This window comes from Pseudophryne corroboree, chromosome 12, assembly GCF_028390025.1.
Source record: "Pseudophryne corroboree isolate aPseCor3 chromosome 12, aPseCor3.hap2, whole genome shotgun sequence".
In the NCBI taxonomy this organism is placed as follows: Eukaryota; Metazoa; Chordata; class Amphibia; order Anura; family Myobatrachidae; genus Pseudophryne; species Pseudophryne corroboree.
In genome coordinates this window covers 173,314,969-173,337,971 of record NC_086455.1, presented here as the reverse complement: position 1 = coordinate 173,337,971, position 23,003 = coordinate 173,314,969, and the positions used below count along the sequence as shown (strand labels likewise).

At 48.1% G+C, this 23,003-nt stretch overlaps 1 protein-coding gene across 2 annotated transcripts in view; it reads right to left on the bottom strand.

Moving 5' to 3' along the window:
* TTC7B (tetratricopeptide repeat domain 7B) overlaps positions 1-23,003 on the bottom strand; it is a 144,478-nt gene that overhangs the window by 47,752 nt on the left and 73,723 nt on the right. For both annotated transcript variants that reach the window (XM_063948600.1, XM_063948601.1), the window contains exons 6-15: positions 19,564-19,642; positions 18,867-19,039; positions 16,563-16,626; positions 14,614-14,751; positions 11,263-11,346; positions 10,686-10,790; positions 10,275-10,392; positions 9,491-9,548; positions 5,012-5,084; positions 1,669-1,829 (exon numbers count right to left, since the gene is read on the bottom strand). In XM_063948600.1, the coding sequence (XP_063804670.1) occupies positions 1,669-1,829; positions 5,012-5,084; positions 9,491-9,548; positions 10,275-10,392; positions 10,686-10,790; positions 11,263-11,346; positions 14,614-14,751; positions 16,563-16,626; positions 18,867-19,039; positions 19,564-19,642 (1,053 nt within the window). The remainder of the gene's footprint in view (positions 1-1,668; positions 1,830-5,011; positions 5,085-9,490; positions 9,549-10,274; positions 10,393-10,685; positions 10,791-11,262; positions 11,347-14,613; positions 14,752-16,562; positions 16,627-18,866; positions 19,040-19,563; positions 19,643-23,003) is intronic.

The window sequence follows — 23,003 nt, the reverse complement described above, 5'->3', positions numbered from 1 at the left end:
TCCAATTAGCCCCAAGAGTTGACACACATTACATCTGGAATATAGGAACATGAGTGCAGGTACACCATACACCATTAAAATTATAATTACAATCATGTCAGAGGTTCTTGGCATATATTGGCCAGAGCTATCCAAGGAGCCATATGCCCCAGTTTGGGGCTGAACTTTTGGGGCGTGGGGCTCCTTGGATTGCGATGGCTGGGCCACTTTGGGGCATCACCACCTTACATTTATTTTTAACACCTATATCACCCTGTGTTTGTTTCTTATTTACTGTATGTAGCATTTTTCACACATCTTTTACACTTGTAACACTGATCAGCTAACCTCACCCTCTGACACCTTACTGCTGTCCTCTTTCTAACACTCAGCAGCTTCTGTCACTTGCCTAACACTGATTTCTCACTTCTATAGCTTATTTGTGTGATGCCCTGGGGAGGTCTGGGGGTGCCCTGCGCCCCAGAGGCGAACCCATATAATGGTAGGGACATGTCTGATGAGGTCACCGTTAAGCAGGTGGGCAGGCTCATATATTGGCCAATATATGCCAGGAACCTCGGATATGATGGTTATTATAATTTTAATGGTGTATGGTGCACCTGCACTCTCTTTCCTATATTGTAGTACTAAGTCCCAGCAAGGTAGCACATCCCATTACAAGAAGCTAGGGTGTGCGTTTGGGTGTGTATTATGTTACCAGCGGTCAGCATCCCGACGCCGGGATCCTGGCCGCAGAATGCCTTCGAGTGGGAATAGTCCCTGTTGGTCGGGACTGTGTAGGGGCGGGTGCAAGGGGACGTAATGTCACATAACTACATCACGTGCAGTCCAGGCCCCCTCCCCACAACACTTACATCTGCATAAGACCAGCAATTGGTCATGTGTACAGATGAAAGGCAGGGAAGGTGTTTTTCGTGGGAACATCCCAGAGTCTACGTAACGGTCATTCCTTCAATGCAGTACATAGCAATAGGTACAGTGACTGCTGCCAAATCCGCCTGGCTGCAGGACATGAGACAGGATGCGTATTACATCCAGGCATCACTGTTCCAGGTTTGGGGTTCGGTAGTCAGCTTGTAATCAGATGGTGCACTGCATTCTCACACCCTGAGGTACAATGACTACTGAGACAGGCAGCACGGTAACTGTGACATAAGGTAGAGCAAGCGATGCATATTCTATAGACTGGTGCCCAGGGAGAGGCACCGGTGCTGGAACTGCTACTCATTCATTCATCTCCATCCCATAGAGGTCTTCAGTCCCCACATACTGCTCTCATATGTAATGAGCCCCTGTGATGGCGGTTACCGGGAGCAGGAAGTGGGTCCCTGTGAGCACATATGTGGGAATTCTACAGGTATCTACAGGTAAGAGGAGACTGATGTGGCCCCCTGTCGTGTGTCTGGCCCTGAATACAAGTAACAACTATACAGAGACAGAGCTCCAAACAGGACTGACAACGCTTCCCATCCTGACTGCCCTGTCACGGTGAGGACAGAATGGGGGCAGAGTACTGGGGTCCTGGGTATAATGGCCCTACAGGTGGAGTTTGTACGTTCTTCCCGTGCTTGCGAGGGTTTCCTCCCATACTCTGCAGACATACCGGTAGGATAACAGGATTACTGCGTGACTATTAGTACTGGAAAGGTGCTGCCGGTTCCCACTCACATGAAGTTCTCGGGGTACTCGCTCAGCGCCATGTCAATGATATTCAGGGCATCGTGGTAATGTTTCTGAGCAGAGAGCAGCAGCGCCAGCAGGTGGAGGGAGTTGGAGTCATCACCCTGGAGCTGGAGCGCCTGCCGTACGTAACCCAGAGCCTCCGGGATCTAGGACAAGACACAGAGTCAGTCACTGATAGACAGGCGCAGGCCAAGCCAGGCTCTCTAGAAAGCAACCCAAACATTATATACACATGTGGACTAAAAATAAAGTGACATCACTGAGAGTGCAGCCTACTCAGTCACTAGAAGCCAGTGACATCACTGAGAGTGCGGGCTATCCAGTCACTAGGAGCCAGTGACATCACTGAGAGTGCAGCCTATCCAGTCACTAGGAGCCAGTGACCTCACTGAGAGTGCAGCCTATCCAGTCACTAGGAGCCAGTGACATCACTGAGAGTGCAGCCTATCCAGTCACTAGTAGCCAGTGACCTCACTGAGAGTGCAGCCTACTCAGTCACTAGAAGCCAGTGACATCACTGAGAGTGCAACCTATCCAGTTACTAAGAGCCAGTGACATCACTGAGAGTGCGGGCTATCCAGTCACTAGTAGCCAGTGACATTACTGAGAGCACAGCCTATCCAGTCACTAGTAGCCAGTGACATCACTGAGAGTGCAGCCTATCCAGTCACTAGGAACCAGTGACATCACTGAGATTGCAGCCTATCCAGTCACTAGGAACCAGTGACATCACTGAGATTGCAGCCTATCCAGTCACTAGGAACCAGTGACATCACTGAGCGTGCAGCCTATCCAGTCACTAGGAACCAGTGACATCACTGAGAGTTCAGCCTATCCAGACACTAAGAGCCAGTGACATCACTGAGAGTGCGGGCTATCCAGTCATTAGGAGCCAGTGACATCGCTGAGAGTGCGGCCTATCCAGTCACTAGGAGCCAGTGACATCACTGAGAGTGCAGCCTATCCAGTCACTAGGAACCAGTGACATCACTGAGAGTTTAGCCTATCCAGTCACTAGGAGCCAGTGACATCACTGAGAGTGCAGCCTATCCAGTCACTAGGAGCCAGTGACATCACTGAGAGTGCGGGCTATCCAGTCATTAGGAGCCAGTGACATCACTGAGAGTGCAGCCTATCCAGTCACTAGGAGCCAGTGACATCACTGAGAGTCAGTGACATCACTGAGAGTGCGGCCTATCCAGTCACTAGGAACCAGTGACATCACTGAGAGTGCAGCCTATCCAGTCACTAGGAACCAGTGACATCACTGAGATTGCAGCCTATCCAGTCACTAGGAACCAGTGACATCACTGAGCGTGCAGCCTATCCAGTCACTAGGAACCAGTGACATCACTGACAGTTCAGCCTATCCAGTCACTAAGAGCCAGTGACATCACTGAGAGTTCAGCCTATCCAGTCACTAAGAGCCAGTGACATCACTGAGAGTGCGGGCTATCCAGTCACTAGGAGCCAGTGACATCACTGAGAGTGCAGCCTATCCAGTCACTAGGAGCCAGTGACATCACTGAGAGTGCGGCCTATCCAGTCACTAGGAACCAGTGACATCACGGAGAGTGCAGCGTATCCAGTCATTAGTAGCCAGTGACATCACTGAGAGTGCAGCCTATCCAGTCACTAGGAGCCAGTGACATCACTGAGAGCACAGCCTATCCAGTCACTAGGAACCAGTGACATCACTGAGAGTGCAGCCTATCCAGTCACTAGGAACCAGTGACATCACTGAGATTGCAGCCTATCCAGTCACTAGGAACCAGTGACATCACTGAGCGTGCAGCCTATCCAGTCACTAGGAACCAGTGACATCACTGACAGTTCAGCCTATCCAGTCACTAAGAGCCAGTGACATCACTGAGAGTTCAGCCTATCCAGTCACTAAGAGCCAGTGACATCACTGAGAGTGCGGGCTATCCAGTCACTAGGAGCCAGTGACATCACTGAGAGTGCAGCCTATCCAGTCACTAGGAGCCAGTGACATCACTGAGAGTGCGGCCTATCCAGTCACTAGGAACCAGTGACATCACGGAGAGTGCAGCGTATCCAGTCATTAGTAGCCAGTGACATCACTGAGAGTGCAGCCTATCCAGTCACTAGGAGCCAGTGACATCACTGAGAGCACAGCCTATCCAGTCACTAGGAGCCAGTGACATCATTGAGAGTGCAGCCTATCCAGTCACTAGGAACCAATGACATCACTAGAAATGTTCCAGCTATTGATCATACCTCATTCAGTAACCAACCCACTATGTCAAACTTCCACCAGTGACCTAAGGTTTCTATGTGGCAAATACATTGTCAAGTCACATTATTATGACCAGCAGCTAAGAGTCATAGTAACCGCCGCGTGCAGCACGCGAACAGGTCACACACTGCGCAGTGTCAGATACACTGTCACCCTTGGCCCAAAAGCCAATAATCATCAGTTTTTGCAACTCGGATAAATTTCCCATTTTACCAATAACAGTTACGAGTGATGTGTGCGCAGACGGCCTATCACACACCTTATATATCCTCCAAGCCAGCGCACTACACATACTTCATGGGCTACGCGCTGCCGACGTCACATGTAGGAGGTGGTCATAATAACGTGACTCCACCGTGTATGTGGTGATAGGCGGCATTCTCTTACAGTGACTGAAGGGTTAACACTGCCCTGGCTCAGCACCTGTACACAGGAAGACCCGAGCTGGAGAAACACAGCTGCTCAGCCTAGTGGGCATTGCTTGACTATGCAGAACATGCAAATCAGCCTTGTCTGGAGTGCAGCGCTGGAGAGGTTTCACCAATGAAATATGCAAAGCAGGCAGGCTGAAGACGGAGGCTGCCTGCAGCTCTGAGGGTTGGGGGGAGTCTTCCCAGTGTGGCTGACCCCAATACATATCATTATCCAGCTCTTTTCTCTCCATAAACTCAATAGCTTGTGTAAACAGAATGATGGATCAGCCTGTAAGTGCACACACACAGAGAGGAACCCGCAGTTCTGTGTAGCCTGCTTCTTTTTCTAGCTAAATCGCTGTACTACTGAGCTTACAATCTAGAACCCAAATATGACAGGGTCTCTGCTGAGCACATCAGAGTGTGATGCGCAGCTAAGAACTACGCAGGCATTTACTGTATCCCTACATGCAATTATATAAAGCAATAAGATATGTATACATTAATCCTCCTGGAAATGACATTACACTGGGACCAGCACCGCATGGCACAACAACACTACTTCCTATACAGGCGCCATGTCCTTCCCACTCTGACTGATCCCACAATCCTGCAGCCATACAGAACAGTCATACGTTGGATCAGGGACACTCACCTGTCTAGATATCGCCAGCTGCAGTGCCAGGTAAAACGCTGCCAGGTGGTCCGTGGGTGACAGGCTGTGTGCCCTGAGGAAACAGCCGCTGATTAGTGACGATATAATGATGAGTGCACAAAGGCTGACATAAAGCGGGAATAAAGTAACATAGTAATTGAGGTTGAATAGAGGCAAAATGCCCATCGTGTTCATCCTGTATTCTGTATTAAGTTGTGTTGATTATACTGTACCTGCTGAAGAATGTTTTATGACTAGTTAACAACTACAAATCATGTTCTACCCGGATTATCAACGTCAATATTTAAAATGTTATAACCTTGGATATCATTTTCAATCAGAAATTCATCCAATCCTTTTTTAAATGCATATATACAGTCCGCCATTACCACCTTCCCTGGCAGGGAATTCCAAATCCTTTTTGCCCTAACAGTAAAGAACACTTTCCTACGTTGCGTTCGGAACTTTCTCTCCTCCAGCCGCAGCGAGTGCCCACGTGTCCTAAACTGTGTTCTTTTAATAAATAATTCCTCTGATAACTCTTTGTAGTGCCCCTTTACATATTTGAAAACATTAATAATGTCTCCTCTTAGACCCCTCTTTTCTAGTGTATACATATTTATCCTAGTAAGCCTTTCCTCGTACTCCAGTGTCGCTAACCCTTTAATCAGTTTAGTAGCTCGTCTTTGAACCCTTTCGAGTTCACCGATATTTTTTTTATAATACGGTGCCCAAAACTGAACACAATATTCCAGGTGCGGACAAACCAATGATTTATACAGCGGCAGGATTACATCCTCGTCCCCGGTCTCAATTCCCCGTTTTATGCACGCTAGCACCTTACTGCGCTTTGATATTGTATACGGTTATTAAGCTTATTATCAATGAGTACTCCCAAATCTTTTTCCAGTACTGTTACCCCTAGACTTTCCACATTTAATATGTAGGATGCAAGTTTGTTTTTAGTCCTGAAATGCATAACCTTGCATTTTTCTATATTGGACCTCATTCTCCATTTAGACGCCCAGATTTCAAGTTTAGATAAGTAATTCTGCAGAGACTCCACATCTATTTCCAAATGTATTACCCTACACAGTTTAGAATCATCTGCAAAGATTGACACTGTGCTTTCCAGGCCTATTTCTAGGTCATTGATAAATATGTTGAAGAGTAGTGGTCAGAGTACGGACCCTTGTGGTATTCCGCTGACTGCTGGAGTCTAGCTTGAGGACTTCCCATTGACCACTACTCGCTGTACCCTGTTATCCAGCCAGTTACTTATCCATGTACAAACAGTTTTTCCTAGGTTAAGATCTTTTAATTTGATGATCAGTCTCCTGTGAGGCACTGTATCGAAGGCTTTTGCAAAATCTAAGTAGACCACATCCACTGCTTTTCCGTGGTCGAGATTATCGCTCACTTCCTCTTAGAAGCTAATTAAGTTAGTTTGACATGATCTGTCCCTCACAAACCCATGCTGGTTCTTGCTAATAATCATAGCGGTCTGTAGATACTCCTGTATGCTATCCCTTAGAATGCCTTCCAATATTTTCCCCACTATAGACGTCAACCTAACCGGTCTGTAGTTACCCGGATAATTTTTGGATCCCTTTTTAAATAATGGCACTACCTCAGCTATACGCCAATCCTTCGGTACCATGTCAGATCTAATTGAACTATTGAAAATCAAGTATAGGGGGTCTTGCTAGTTCTGACCTAAGCTCCATAAGAACCCTCGGGTGAAGTCCATCAGGACCAGGTGATTTGTTAATCTTAATTTTGCTTAATCTCTCCCAGACTACTTCTTCACTTAAACAAGTATCTAACCACGAATCATTACTGTCACTATCGTTATTCACTCCTCCCACCATCAGTTCTTCTCTGGGGAACACGGATAAAAAAAATGTGTTCAATATTTCTGCCTTTATTTTATCGTCATTTATCAATACTCCAAATTAATCTTTTATTGGACCTATGTTCTCCTTTTTTAACCTTTTACTGTTTATGTATTTAATAAAACTTTTTAGGATTGGTTTTACTCTCTATAGCGATTTGCTTTTCATTTTCCATTTTAGCTGCTCTTATTGCATTCCTTGTAATACTTGAATGACTCCTCCTTTATATTAGATTTAAATGCTTTGAAATGCAATAAATGCAATATGCGGATTTCAACGTAGTATTGTGTTATAGTGAATTTGGCACCTAGTATGTAGGCCCTGTGGCCCAATAATAATAATAATAATAATAATAATAATAATAATTTTATTTATATAGCGCTCTTTCTTCAACAGGACTCAAGGGGCTTTACAGATATCAAAACAATGCACATGATACAGAGGATTTGAGTAATACAACAATAGTAAGCCACACAGACATAAAAGAAAACCTTAAGCACACAGAAAGCATAATGCAGGATTGGTGTAGGCATTTTGGGTAATAACTTCCAAGGGTTGTGTATTCCACCCTCACAAGGTACCAGGTACGGCAGCCATCTTGGGCGCTCAGCGTAGGATTACCCAGGGTGGAATAGTCCACCCCTAGAAGAGATGACACAAAATGGGGGTGATTTCAGAGTCCTACAGTTCAGAGTAGGGTTCCATCAAAACCATCAGGCCTATGTATTTTTCATCCCATCCACAAGTGTATCATATGGGGCAGCCATGTTGGGCGCACTTTGAAGGTTACACTGTGGGAGGTGAGCCATACAAGGGCCAAGTTCATATATGGGAAAACTGATGCTTATGTAGTAGTATGATGTACCCTGCATGTAGGGCACAATGGAAAGGTGTGCAATCAGTGGAGGTAATCCCCTGCTGCTGTGACTATTATTATTATTATTAACAGTTTCTTATATCGCGCAGCAAATTCCGTTGCAATTTACTGTTGGAAATAACAATGACATAACAAAAATGGGTAATAACAAACAGTCATAGTCATAGCTTACAATCTATAGGGAAATAGGCCTGGATACACAAGAATAGGTGCTAACTATTGTATAGTTGTCCACCAGAATGCAAAGGTTCTTGGTGGGCTGTATGATATGGTCACACAGCAATGATGAACCGGGATAGGGAGGACGTAAAGTAAAGAATGAGAAGACATGTGAGGATATGTGTGGACTGTGCAGAGTGGATGCAACTTGATAGGAAAGTTTATGAAGGTTATGTGGGCGGTTCTGGAATGTGATAGGCTGCCTGAAGAGGTGACTTTTCAGGGAACGCTTGAAGGTATGGAGACTAGAGGAGAGTCTTATTGTGCGTGGGAGGGCATTCCAAAGAGTGGATGCAGCCCGAAGAAAGTCCTGCAATCGTACATGGGAGCGAATAATGAGTGTGGATGAGAGACGCAGATCTTGTGAAGAGCAAAGAGGTCGAGTTGGGAGATATTTCTATAACATTATTAATTACACATTTACTCCTGTAAAGGGATTACCCACTCCTGAACAGGGTGTGCTTAATATACAGTAACATCCTCTCCCCTATACAGCAAAGAGCGTCCCACCCGTTTTCCAACGCTGAGAACAGTCTGGGGGGGGGCGGCGACACAATCTGCCCATAGCTCTTCTGCAGCATTACTGAGCAGTCTGGCCTATTGTTTGTCTGACAAAGCCTGGAATCAGCTATTTCTATGCCCAGTGTGTCATTCATATGCAATGTGAAGGCAATGCACAAAGTTACTGCAGCTCCCCTCTGTAAAAACCTCAATATGAAAGAAAACCAAAAATTACAATATCACCACAGCCACGGGAAGAGAGACGACAAGGGTAAGTGTCGGGCTACATGCTGACGCTAATAGAAACGCAATTCCCGGTGAGAATCCATAGTGCTCGATGACCCTGTAACAAATGTACAGGCAAGCGGAACAGTGGCAGAGTTGCTGAAGGGGTGACATGGAGAAGAGCAGTGGGGAGAGGGGTCCTGCCTGTGAGAGCTTACATACTAGGGGGAAGTGGAGGCTGGAGTGTGAACTGAGAAGCGTATACTGGGGAGAGGAAGAGGAGATGTGTGGAAAGTTATGAGGAGGGCTGGTACGCGCTGTGTATGATTATCTCAATGTATATGTGATCGCTCATGTGCATTGTATGTCTATTCCCCATAAGGGACACGGTCTCCTAGTCTAACACAGCCTCTGCTCAGCATAAGATACAACATGCACCCTATGACTACACCAATCAAATAACAAACAAAAATAATTCAACAGCGCCACCTCCAGGCCATTCAATGAGAGTAACACCTCCCGGGTACTGTAAGTACTGCGAATGAAAATAAATGTATTTATTATTATTTATTACCAATTATTTATATAGCGCACACACATTCCGCAGCGCTTAATAAATGCTAGCAAATGACAGAAACTAAACCGCCAAGGGTAGTATACTGCTAATAAATGGAAAATAGGATTTCCTCACATACACGTGTGGATGAATTACACATACGCCCCAGTACCTGGAAGGAAGCAACAGGCGGCTCTCACACTCACCTCTGAAAGGCCAGCAGAGCTTTCCGCTGCAGATCCTCCTGCATCCCGCGCAGCGACGCTGCAACATAACAAAGAGGGATTCAGGTTCAGCATTTACCCAATTGTGCTCTGATTTATTACAAAGGGATACGGGTCACAGGACACAAAGACACAACGTAATCCTGATACCTGCTCCGCTACAGCCTAGAGCCCTGCAGCAGCACCAACAGGTCATGTTTTCCAGCTCACCTGTGGATATTTAAATTGTGACATTTGGTGATACACAGTGCTCCAGGTAAGGGTCATTAGGTCGACCACACTTAGGTCGACAGTCATTAGGCCGACATGGTCATTAGGTCGATCTGAACAAGGTCGACATGGAAAAAAGTCGACTTGATTTTTCTTTACTTTTTTTGGTGTTGTTTTCTTCGTAATGTGACGGGGAACCCCAATCAGTGCACCGCGTCCCCTCGCTTCGGGCAAGGTGCCTCGTTGCGCTTGGCACAGGTTACTGTTCCCAATCGTAGTCCATGTGGATCGTAAAGTATGAAAAAGTAAAATAAAAATAAAAAATGTGAAAAACTCATGTCGACCAATAGTGGTCGATCTAATGACTGTCGACCTAACTGTGGTTGATCTAATGACCGTATCCCCAGTGCACCTGCCGGGTGACCTGGAAAACCTGACCTGTGTGAGGTCCTGAGGACAGAGGTTGGGAATCACCCTTCATTAAGGAATGCACGGGGTCACCAATTCCAAAACCCAGGCTGACCCAATAAGAAAGGAGCCATTCCGGGCGTCCTACCATCGGAGGCCTGCAGGCTGTACGCCAGTCCTAGGGCCAGGAAGCCTTTGGCTTTAAATTCCGAACTTTTGTCTCCACAGTCAACAACGATTTTGGCAAATCTTTCAGCTTCGTCCATCTGCCGATGATAGAACATAGAGAAAGTGACATTACACACAGGAGGTCAGAGCCATACGTGTCTATTACACAGACTGCGCTGGTGTGAGGGGTGTTTATAGGGGCACATTACATAAAAGGAGAAGTATACAGAGGCTGACCATACTATCCCTTTATACCGAGACACACATGAATTACACAGGTTCTGCGGCTGATTACAACCAGGGCCAGCCACAGAACCTGTGTAATTCATGAGGGGATAGTATGGTATCCTCAGTATATATAAAGGCTCTCCCTACCCCTAGTGCTACGTACCCAGTGCAGGGAGCCCATGCAGAGTTTGGCAGCGAGCAGCGGGATGGTGGTGTCCTCGGGCTTCAGGCGGATACATTCTCTCAGTATTTTCACAGCTCGGGCAGACTGGATGGAGAGATGAACAGAAGGAGAGATGCGGGATATTAGGGTGGCAGGGGCCTGTGTCTCTGGTGGGTAACTCTCCTCACTCCCTCACCCACAGACATTACAAGACATATTATTTTCATTCATCCCTGCTACATGGGGACACAGTACTCTGACCCTGCATAACAAAGTATAATACGGCTTTCCTCTCAGGACCTCTGGCTGTGTGAGGGTTACACGTCCCAGAGCTAGGAAGCAATACTGTCCCATCCAATCACAGGCGGCACCAGAGGTGCCCGATTCTGCCGCTATTCTAGCTGCTTCTCTATTAGACGTACGTCGCGGTTTCATTACTGACCTCCCTGTCTGCATTGTGCTGGGCGCCATAGCTTGGGATGCACGGATTCTGCTTTGCAGACACTAGTAATGGCGGCACAGATGCAGATGGACTGGATACACAAGCTGAGGACAGGAGGACGGGGTGCGACATTACCTTTCCTGCCGCCATCAGGGAGAGCGCAAACTGGTACCAGAGGTGGAACTCTTCAAATGCAAACTTCATGGCTCTCTCCAAGCACTGCAGCGGGGACAGAAGGAGATGGGTTACAGCGTGGACAGCAGAATGGGCAGTATTGCCAGCTTGTACTATTCTTACTCTATGCACCTATAGATATAATCACCTACTGCATCCCGTGCTTGGCTTTATAACCAGAGACAGAATAAGCCGTGTGGATGATGACTATTGTACACGGGCAAGTCACAGCCATGGCCCCTGCATTCGCCATCATGTGACTGACGCCGGAATCCCGTCAACCCGCAGGAGACTGGCGGTGCAACACAGACAGCTGACTATGGGACAAGGTGAGTATCTGGGTGGGGGGCTTGGGCTCGGGGAGGGGGGATAGGATTAGACACTAAGGGGTGGATTAGCCATAGCAGACACCCCCGGAGGGTTAGGGAACGGGAGAAGGGTAAAATACTTACCCCTGTCCAGATGTGCTGTGACGGCTGCCAGGGGGTCTACGCAAGAGCGGTCAGGGCACCCGCACAAGCACAGAGGGGGGTTCTGGGGGGAAACCGCTGCCCCACAAGCTATGCAATCTGTAGCCCATAGGCCGCAATGGTAACTGTGGGAGCCAATATCGGGAAAGCATCACATAAAAAATTAAATAAAAAAAAAAAATGGGTGTTTTCAGGGATATAGCCGCAAATATCCAATGAGAAATAGGCCCCTTAGGGCAACAGAACCTGTGAGCTGAATATATCACAGTATACAAGATTGCTGGAATGAAACCATAAATGTACAATATATAGAGGGAGATGTACTTAGCCTTAGGGAGAGATAAAATGGAGAGAGATAAGGTACCAAGCAATTAGCACCTAACTGCCATGTTACAGACTGTGTTTGAAAAATGACAGGAACTGGTTGGCTGGTACTTTATCTCTCTCCAGGACTTAATACTTCTCCACCAAAGTGAGCTGAAATGCTAATGTATCATGCTGGAGTCAGCCACAGGACAGACACTGAATATTATGACAATAGAAGAGGTAAAATCCAGGTGACCTTATACAGATAGTACTGAAGGTGACGCTGAGGAACCATTACCCAGCTCCAGCCAATCACTGGAAACGTTATTCCCCTACTCATGCGGCTGATGAAATAGAAGCAGCGTGTCCAGACACGTGGCAGCTACTGGGATACACCTGGTGGAATTACACTGACAACAATATAATCACTATACCAGGAGGGAATAGGAAGAAGGGGGAATGTGATAAACCATCCACTGGTGTTCCATGAAGAAGAGGTGGCTGATGATGCTTTCAAGTTGCCCAGAACGTCACGCACCAGCCAATACCACTGAGCTGGGGACGTGTTAGTCCTGTAGCAGAACAAATACTAACTTGTACTGTAAGTGTGATAAAAACCCAATGTCCTTGTGAATTGATAGGCTGAGTATTACGAGTAACTGGCGATTACTGGATACAATACATTTTGCTACGTTTGTGCAATATGTCAGTAAATACATTTGCGCATGTTGTAATGGAATAATCTACGCAGCCAATCACAATGTATCTCCAGCCTTAACCTGAAATCGCTAATATATGGAACAGATTTCCTAAATGGTAGTCAATGCAAAAAAGCCCAGAACATTCCCCATCTAAACACACCGTAGATAGAATCCGAGAGCAAATAATCCCCTGCACTCTACCTGCAGTTTATGAGGAGCGAATGCACCTGTCTGTTCTGCAACAGTAAATGCATCATCTGAATCTCGCCCATTAACATTCCAGATGATGGGAGGTGCCAGAAACCTTCAGGGCAGAGCTACAGTAGCAGCCGTGAGAGAGATGCCAAAATGCATTATATTATTCAGCCATACCCCAGCTAACTGCAGCTTCACAAAACAGAATTACCCCACCAAGCCCTAATTCCCCATTTCAGGAGGACATTCAGTAGCGCCGCCAGCGGAGGACATTCAGTAGCCCCGCCTGCGGAGGACATTCAGTAGCGCCGCCAGCGGAGGACATTCAGTAGCCCCGCCTGCGGAGGACATTCAGTAGCCCCGCCTGCGGAGGACATTCAGTAGCCCCGCCTGCGGAGGACATTCAGTAGCCCCGCCTGCGGAGGACATTCAGTAGCCCCGCCTGCGGAGGACATTCAGTAGCACCGCCTGCGGAGGACATTCAGTAGCACCGCCTGCGGAGGACATTCAGTAGCCCAGCCAGCGGAGGACATTCAGTAGCGCCGCCAGCGGAGGACATTCAGTAGCACCGCCTGCGGAGGACATTCAGTAGCGCCGCCAGCGGAGGACATTCAGTAGCCCCGCCAGCGGAGGACATTCAGTAGCCCCGCCTGCGGAGGACATTCAGTAGCCCCGCCTGCGGAGGACATTCAGTAGCACCGCCAGCGGAGGACATTCAGTAGCACCGCCTGCGGAGGACATTCAGTAGCACCGCCAGCGGAGGACATTCAGTAGCACCGCCTGCGGAGGACATTCAGTAGCACCGCCAGCGGAGGACATTCAGTAGCGCCGCCAGCGGAGGACATTCAGTAGCGCCGCCAGCGGAGGACATTCAGTAGCGCCGCCAGCGGAGGACATTCAGTAGCGCCGCCAGCGGAGGACATTCAGTAGCGCCGCCAGCGGAGGACATTCAGTAGCCCCGCCAGCGGAGGACATTCAGTAGCACCGCCAGCGGAGGACATTCAGTAGCCCCGCCAGCGGAGGACATTCAGTAGCACCGCCAGCGGAGGACATTCAGTAGCCCCGCCAGCGGAGGACATTCAGTAGCGCCGCCAGCGGAGGACATTCAGTAGCCCCGCCAGCGGAGGACATTCAGTAGCGCCGCCAGCGGAGGACATTCAGTAGCCCCGCCAGCGGAGGACATTCAGTAGCACCGCCAGCGGAGGACATTCAGTCGCTTTTGTCATCAGCAAAAACCCAGTGGAATTCTATGCATAAGAAGGAGGTGACAGATTGAGTAAATCTGTCTAGGAAGGTTAAAAAAAAAAAAAAAATTAACAAACCGTATTTTGTTTATTATAATGTTATTATTCTGCATTAGGGTAAATTTGTTTCAATCTATATGTGCAGCGAGAGGAGGCAGCCACCGTGAATGACCAGCTCATGTAAAATGAAGCCTCATCCAAAGATAATGAAACACACATAGTGACTGCACAGCTTGCTGGCCAATCAGACTGGCTGCCTCCACTCATCATAAATGTTACACAGCTGTGACATCACCGCATACTACACACAGGACGTATTACTGTTACCACTATCTGCTTTCTTATGTACAAATAACAAGGGTAAGCTTACACTGTCATGCCATATAACAGGATTACCTCCGAGAGCATCTCATACTGGCCTCTCCGCCCCAGCGCTATGGTCAGCAGGTCATACACCACAGAGGCACTCTGCAGACTGATAATGCGATCGTTTTTGTGCTCAGGGATCCGACTTAGCACTGCATCCCTGTTAGCCTGCAGATCACACACAGGAAAATCAGATGTAATGCAGACAGGGAAACTCTAAGCATGGCAGTGCGTTTATGTCACATGTACATTCCTGTGCATGCTTCACAGTCAGGAGAAAGAGGCGGTCACAGTGTGTACATGGGAATTGCGTTTCTTACGCTATGGTGATACAGGCCGCTGGTAACGACTATGAAAACAAGCAGATAGATAAGGGCAGCAGATGCCTATTAGTCTGATACAGAGGTATACCTGCATGTACTGCCAAGCACACACTGTGGGTGTAATTACATCATCCCTAAGACTGACTGAGACTCAGGAGTTATCTGTCATCACTCATCTCCTGATATACTCTGTGCTGCTGGGGATCCTGCTTCTCCCACTATATAACTCTCAGTCTGCGACTTCCTGCTGCCTCCATTCCCCTCCTCACATCATGTCACTGCCCCTGTCACATGCAGCCCTGTCCTCACTGACACATCACTCATCTCCTGATACACTCTGTGCTGCTGGGGACCCTGCTCCTCCCACTATATAACTCTCAGTCTATGGCTTCCTGCTGCCTCCATTCCCCTCCTCACATCATGTCACTGCCCCTGTCACATGTAGCCCTGTCCTCACTGACACATCACACATCTCCTGATATACTCTGTGCTGCTGGGGACCCTACTCCTCCCACTATATAACTCTCAGTCTGTGGCTTCCTGCTGCCTCCATTCCCCTCCTCACATCATGTCACTGCCCCTGTCACATGCAGCCCTGTCCTCACTGACACATCACTCATCTCCTGATATACTCTGTGCTGCTGGGGACCCTGCTCCTCCCACTATATAACTCTCAGTCTGTGACTTCCTGCTGCCTCCATTCCTCTCCTCACATCATGTTCTTTTTCTTAATGCATGGGCCTTAATTTGCTACTTTATACCAAGTCTTTTGTTACAACATACTAATCCTAATCGCTTAGTACACTCTGAGCAAATTAAGCTGCAAAATTCAGGAAAAAGTACACTATAAAAATGTTCTATTCGAGTGACTGGCATCATGTGTCGCCATGCTTAGGGGCAATCCAATTAGGTGGGAGGAGCGAGCTGCAGTTGTCTCTGCGAATACGTATTGCAAATTCATTTTGCAATCCAACTATAAACTCGCACTGAAGTTGCATCCTTCTGTTCGCTGCACTGGGGGTGCGATATGTTACGGAAAGTTCTTATTTTAAGGTTAAAATGTTGGGACACGGTGCAGAACCCCTTGGATAAGAAACAAACTCACATTCTGTAATTCGCACCTAATTGGATTGACCCCTTAATCTGCTGCTTTATATCCCTCAGTAAGTAGCACACTATTAGCATATGGCACAGTGAGGACACGCACAGGCGGACACATCTGTAAAAAATGACACATGTGTAGCAGGGCCGGTTCAAGCCCGCTCTGCGCCCCGGGCAGGAAACGGGGGCGTGGCTTAATACAGGGGGCGTGGCCAATTACGCCCCCTGTACAGTAGTAGCGCTGCTTAAATGCTGAGCGGTGCGCGATGACGTCATCGCACACCGCACAGCAAAAGGTCCTCTCCAAGAAGGGAAACTAGACGCGTAGCGTCTAGTTCCTTTCATGGAGAGGACCTTTGCTGACGTCATCGCGCACCGCTCAGCAAAGGTCCTCTCCACGAAGGGAAACTAGACGCTACGCGTCTAGTTCCCTTCACAGGAGGCACAGCCGGGGGACACAGCGGGCAGCGGAGGGCACAGGCGCCCCGGGCAAAAGTCCTGCTTGCCCGTGGCAAGATCCACTACTGATGCGTAGCTACAGTCTGGTTATCTTACCATGGACTCACTGATCAGCAGCAGTAATAGAGCCTCTTCTGTATTCTCCTGGGGGCAGAAAATACTATAGAACAAAAAAAACAAAATACTAATATAATACATAACAGCAAAGAGAAACAAAGAGATGAAGAATTTACACGTGATGCAGCAAAACTAGCAGTCGGACATCGCTGAGAGCTGAACTCCCCCCTAAGGGTTCTTGTCTCATTATATGGCCATGGATGCCTTAGGGAACTGTAACATGCTTCTGTACAACACCTAACTGCAATGGCCCACACCAGGAAAAGCAGCCGATTGCCGAGGAGCCAGTGATCAGTAGGGTAAGGATACCAGCAACTGTCCTGGCCTGTATAATATAATGCCACACACTGGCCAATGTCCACATCACTGCTTTATGTGTCATTTTAAGAGTTTATCAAAATGATTTTGACTATCAGTATTCTTAGTGCTTAGAGTGTGCATCTGCATTTTTCTTTTTTCCTATATGCTTTTTGTTAGGTTTGCGGAATGTTTTTGCTATCCCACCCCTACATGCGCTCACTGTCAGTGTGGGCCTGGTGAATCTACTGGTGTCCCTATAAATCAGAGGGCACTGAACGATCATGTCTGGATAAAAGGGATTAATGTGAAGCTGCACACGTTAGGATGGGGCATGCTCGTGATCTGCTTTATAACATTGTTTTCATGGACCTAAACACTGTTCAAAAACAGATCACCCAACGGGGTGTATGGCGTTATCTAGAGAGCCTCAGAGGCCCGCGTCTGCTCCACAGGCTGCCTGCGTCATGGCCCTACATTAGATTATATCACTACGGTAACAGCAAATGTAGGGAGCTGTGTCTATCTCCCCGGGCTTTCTCTGATCGCAACGTCAGACCACAGCATCATCATTAGGACATGATGAGAAGCTGCTGCACTGTGTGTGTGTGTGTGTGTGGGGGGGGGGGGGGAAGGGGAAGGGGAGGGGGGGGGGAGGGGGGCTACAATACATAAATAAGACTTACAGGAGGACCCTGGAGGAGAAAGAGGACAAGTGACAGAGACAGGATCGATAGTAGCACAGGAAGCTGGGAATAAGACTGACAGGAGGGCTCTGGCAGGAGAAAGGCCATGTGACAGGGACAGAACCAATGGCTGCACAGGGAGCTGGGAATAAGACTGACAGGAGGGCTCTGGCAGGAGAGAGGTCATGTGACAGGGACAGAACCAATGGCTGCACAGGGAGCTGGGAATAAGACTGACAGGAGGGCTCTATAGGAGAAAGAGGACAAGTGACAGAGACAGGATCGATAGTAGCACAGGAAGCTGGGAATAAGACTGACAGGAGGGCTCTGGCTGGAGAGAGGTCATGTGACAGGGACAGAACCAATGGCTGCACAGGGAGCTGGGAATAAGACTGACAGGAGGGCTCTGGCTGGAGAGAGGTCAAGTGACAGGGACAGAACAAATGGCTGCACAGGGAGCTGGGAATAAGACTGACAGGAGGGCTCTGGAGGAGAAAGAGGACAAGTGACAGAGACAGGATCGATAGTAGCACAGGAAGCTGGGAATAAGACTGACAGGAGGGCTCTGGCAGGAGAGAGGTCATGTGACAGATACAGAACCAATGGCTGCACAGGGAGCTGGGAATAAGACTGACAGGAGGGCTCTGGCAGGAGAGAGGTCATGTGACAGATACAGAACCAATGGCTGCACAGGGAGCTGGGAATAAGACTGACAGGAGGGCTCTGGCAGGAGAGAGGTCATGTGACAGGGGCAGAACCAATGGCTGCACAGTGAGCTGGGAATAAGACTGACAGGGGGGGCTCTGGCAGGAGAGAGGTCATGTGACAGATACAGAACCAATGGCTGCACAGGGAGCTGGGAATAAGACTGACAGGAGGGCTCTGGCAGGAGAGAGGTCATGTGACAGGGGCAGAACCAATGGCTGCACAGGGAGCTGGGAATAAGACTGACAGGGGGGGCTCTGGCAGGAGAAAGAGGTCATGTGACGGAGACAGAACCAATGGCTGCACAGGGAGCTGGGAATAAGACTGTCAGGAGGGCTCTGGCAGGAGAGAGGTCATGTGACGGAGACAGAACCAATGGCTGACAGGAATCTGTTTTATTACCAGGAAGCCAGGAAAATCCATGCAATATCAAATGATTTCTTTATTATTCATTAACAGTTTCTAATATAGCGCTGCATGTTCCGTTGCGCTTTGTATAACAGCACACTCATCACAAAATAAATGCAGTAGATAAATGATAAGTACAATGAAATCATTATGATACACCATCAAGAGGTAGGAATTGAAGACTTACTTCTCCCCCATGTACACACGAGGTCTCCGGCTTAGTGCATAGCTCTTTGTGTTGAGCCCCTGACGGAGAGGGTCATCTAAGGGTGACTTGCTGGGGGGCTTTTCTAGTGGGTTCCAGTAACTTTGCTCGCACATGCCTCGTAGCAGAATCTCAGCCAGCTGCCTGGCGATCGTCTGCAGAAGAGAAATGTAAATTACAATGGGCTCATTGCTGATTCCATGTCATCCGTGTGTCAAAACAAAACGGTTTAAGTACAGTTTCCACGTATGGTGGCAGAGACGTGATGGGCAATTACTCCCAGTGTCCTGGAATACTTCACATAAAGTCATGAGGGCGAGATACCTGGGAGAGAACTGAGGGGACATGTCACACAGTAATATAGGGTGTTGGGCAGAGAGGGACACTGGAGACTAGCAGGCGGTCAGGAGAAAATAAACCGTACAACACTCCCCTGGCCGCAAATCTCATTCTCTATCTGGCAGATAAAACACTGCTGATCTCTATCACCATCCTATACGGAACCGTGGCCATCGTCTGCTGGCGCCCAGTCTGGTGAGAGCGGCCACGCTGGCCTGTGTAGACCCCCTTTACATGGACACAAGGCCTGAAGATGAGATGTAGGAAGAGTGCAGGACTGGTGGGTACCGTGTACAATGTGCCTGCCAGGGGATAGGATTATAAAACACTCTCTGCTCACCATCCTCAGGTTCTGGGTGGTTCTCGTCTCTACGGCTCTGAGGATCTCTCGGAATCTGCCCACTCCACGGGTTAAATTCCTGGATTAACAAAGAGAGAGGAATGTACGGCTGTTGTGCATTAGCTAAAGACTCCGCCATTATGCCTAAGAGATCACATTAACCACCTTTTGTTGCTGTGTGTTTATATAACCTTATTCTGGGGCAAGAGCCTTAATCCCAAGGATCACTACATTGTACTTATTGTGCCAAGACAAACTGCTTCCCCAATATTGCTGCACTTCATACAGTACATCATTATAAACCACCAACGGCCTCTAGGGACTGACCTGACAACTGCATCATACACTTTATTAGAGAGTCTCAAACCAACAGGAACCCCCAAAATATTCAAGAAAGACTCGTTTGACGCAAACCTGAAGGCTTTATTTTTACGTAAAAGACGACTAAGTGGTTGCATGCCCTTTTGCAACTTTTGCTAAATAAACCTCTAGGTCTTTCTTCTATAGGTATGTGGCCTAAGTGCTGGGCTAACAAAAGGTGCAAGACGAAGCCAATGTATAACGCAATGTATCTGGTAATACTAGCACCTGGGTATGTACAAACTGATTCACTAAAGCCATCTGAGGTTGTACAACCCATTTATATTCCAGTATACTACCAAGAGAAAGAATCAACTGTCCTGAAATAATCCACGTGACTCAGAAGCATGGAAATAATCTGAATTTAGATAGCTCAATTTTGGAACCTCAGGCAGCATAGATTGTTTTTATATGTAAAAGGAGAAAATCCTGAAAGTACAATTTAAATACAAAATAGAAGTGCAAGAGATGGAAGCGTGAGAGGCATTACCTCCACCATACATAACTGGAAATGCACACAGTGATAAGCCTGATTGCCTCATAGTCGAGTCACTAACAAGGCAGAGCAGAGAGGGGGTTACAGGCCGGGGTGTGCCGCGTGTAGATGCTGCAGCGCCAGATACTAATGCCTGTAATTCATTCTGAATGGAAGACTGGCACAGAGTCCTGAGCTGGAACAGATCTGTCCGTCGTGTTTACTCAGATCTGTCTGCCTAATACAGGACGTCACGCTGATAACCATTAGGAGGTCTGTGACTTGGCTGCAGAACAGGCCTATTGGTATCAGGCACAGGGAAGGCGACCCGTCTATACCCCCATGGTACTAATGTGGACCCCAGTATCCTCTATGGACTACGGAATAGGATTTACCGGTAGGTAATTAAAATTCTATTTTCTCTTACGTCCTATAGGATACTGGGGTCCACATCAGTACCATGGGGATGTACCAAAGCTCCCAAACCGGGTGGGAGAGTGCGGAGGTTCCTGCAGAATTGATTGTCCAAACTGAAGGTCCTCAGCGGCCAAAGTATCAAACTTGTAGAACTTAACAAACGTGTTCGAACCCGACCAAGTAGCCGCTCGGCAGAGCTGCAAAGCCGAGACACCCCGGGCAGCTGCCCAGGAAGAACCCACTGACCTAGTAGAGTGGGCCTGTACAGATTTTGGACATAGCAAACCTGCCGTGGAATAAGCATGCTGGATAGTGAGCCTGATCCAGCGTGCAATTGTCTGCTTTGAAGCAGGACACCCAATTTTATTGGGATCACAAAGAACAAACAGCGACTCTGATTTTCTGTGACAAGCTGTTCGCTTTACGCACACCTGCAAAGTCCTCACGACATCTAGGGACTTTGAGGTAGAGGAGGTGTCGGTAACCACCGGAACCACAATAGGTTGGTTGACATGAAACGCAGACACCACCGTTGGAAGAAATTGCTGACGAGTTCTGAGCTCAGCTCTATCCTCATGAAAAATAAAGTAGGGGCTCTTCTGACACAATGCCCCCAGTTCCGACACCCACCTGGCTGAAGCCAGGGCCAACAGTGTAACGGTCTTCCACGTAAGAAACTTTACGTCCACCTCCTGTAAGGGCTCAAACCATTCTGATTGGAGGAACTGCAACACCACGTTGAGATCTCAAGGTGCCGTGGGAGGCACAAAGAGGCACAAAGGGTGGCTGGATGTGCAGAACACCCTTCAAGAACGTCTGAACCTCAGGGAAAATGGATAAGGCCGAAATCTGGACTTTTATTGAGGCCCACATCCACACCTGACTAAAGAAAAAGCAGAAAACGTCCCAGTTGAAATTCCACCGCAGGAAATTCCCTGTTCTTATACCAAGAGACGTATTTTTTCCAAATATGGTGGTAATGTTTAGACGTTACCCCTTTACTGGCTTGGATCAAAGTCGGAATAACCTTTAAGTCTTAATAGACGAACGCCCCCTGTTGCAGGAGATCCTCTCGAAGAGGTAGAGGCCACGGATCCTCCAGGAGCATGTCCAGTAGATGAGCGTACCAAGCCCTTCTTGGCCAGTCCGAAGCAATGAGAATTGCTTGAACCTTTTCCCTTTTGATTCTTTTGAGAATCTTTCGGATCAATGGAAGTGGCGGAAACACATATACCATCTGGTAGACCCATGGGGTCACCAGAGCGTCCACCGCCACTGCCTGTGGGTCCCTCGACCTGGAACAATACCGCTGAAGTTTCTTGTTTAGACGAGAGGCCATAGTGTCGATTTGTGGAATGCCCCACTGACGTGTCAAGCACCCAAACACCTCCGGGTGGAGGCCCCACTCTCCTGGGTGGAGGTCGTGTCTGCTAAGGAAGTCTGCTTCCCAGTTGTCTACTCCTGAAATGAAGATTGCCGACAACGCCACCGCGTGTCTTTCTGTCCAGAGGAGAATCCTTGTTAGCTCTGACATTGCTACTCTGCTCTTCGTTTAGCCCTGTCGGTTTATGTACGTTACCGCCATCACATTGTCAGACTGAACTTGAATGGCGTGATCTTGAAGAAGTTGTGATGCCTGTAGAAGGGCATTGTATATGGCCCTTAGCTATAATGTTGATCGGAAGAATGGTTTCCTGACTTGACCATTTTCCTTGGAAATGTTCCCCTTCCCAACCTCTGAGGCTTGCGTCTGTGGTTGGCAGAATCCAATTTTGAATCCCGAACCTTTGACCCTCGGTCAGGTGAGAAGTCTGAAGCCACCACAGAAGAGAAATCCTGGCTTTCGACGACAGACGTATTCTCTGGTGCATGTGAAGGTGCGAATCGGACTATTTGTCCAACAGATCCAGCTGGAAGGGCCTTGCGTGAAACCTTCCGTACTGCAGTAAATCGTAAAAAGCTACCATCTTCCCCAGAAGGCGAATGCATAGATGCACCAATATCCGTGTTGGCTTTAGCACATCCCGCACCATCGACTGGATTACCAATGCCTTTTCCAATGGAAGGGATACCTTCAGTTCCTCCGTATCCAGTATCATCCCCAGGAACGGAAGCCTCCGTGTTGGTTCCAGGTGAGATTTTGGTAGGTTCAGAATCCACCCGTGATCCTGGAGTAGTCGGGTTGAGA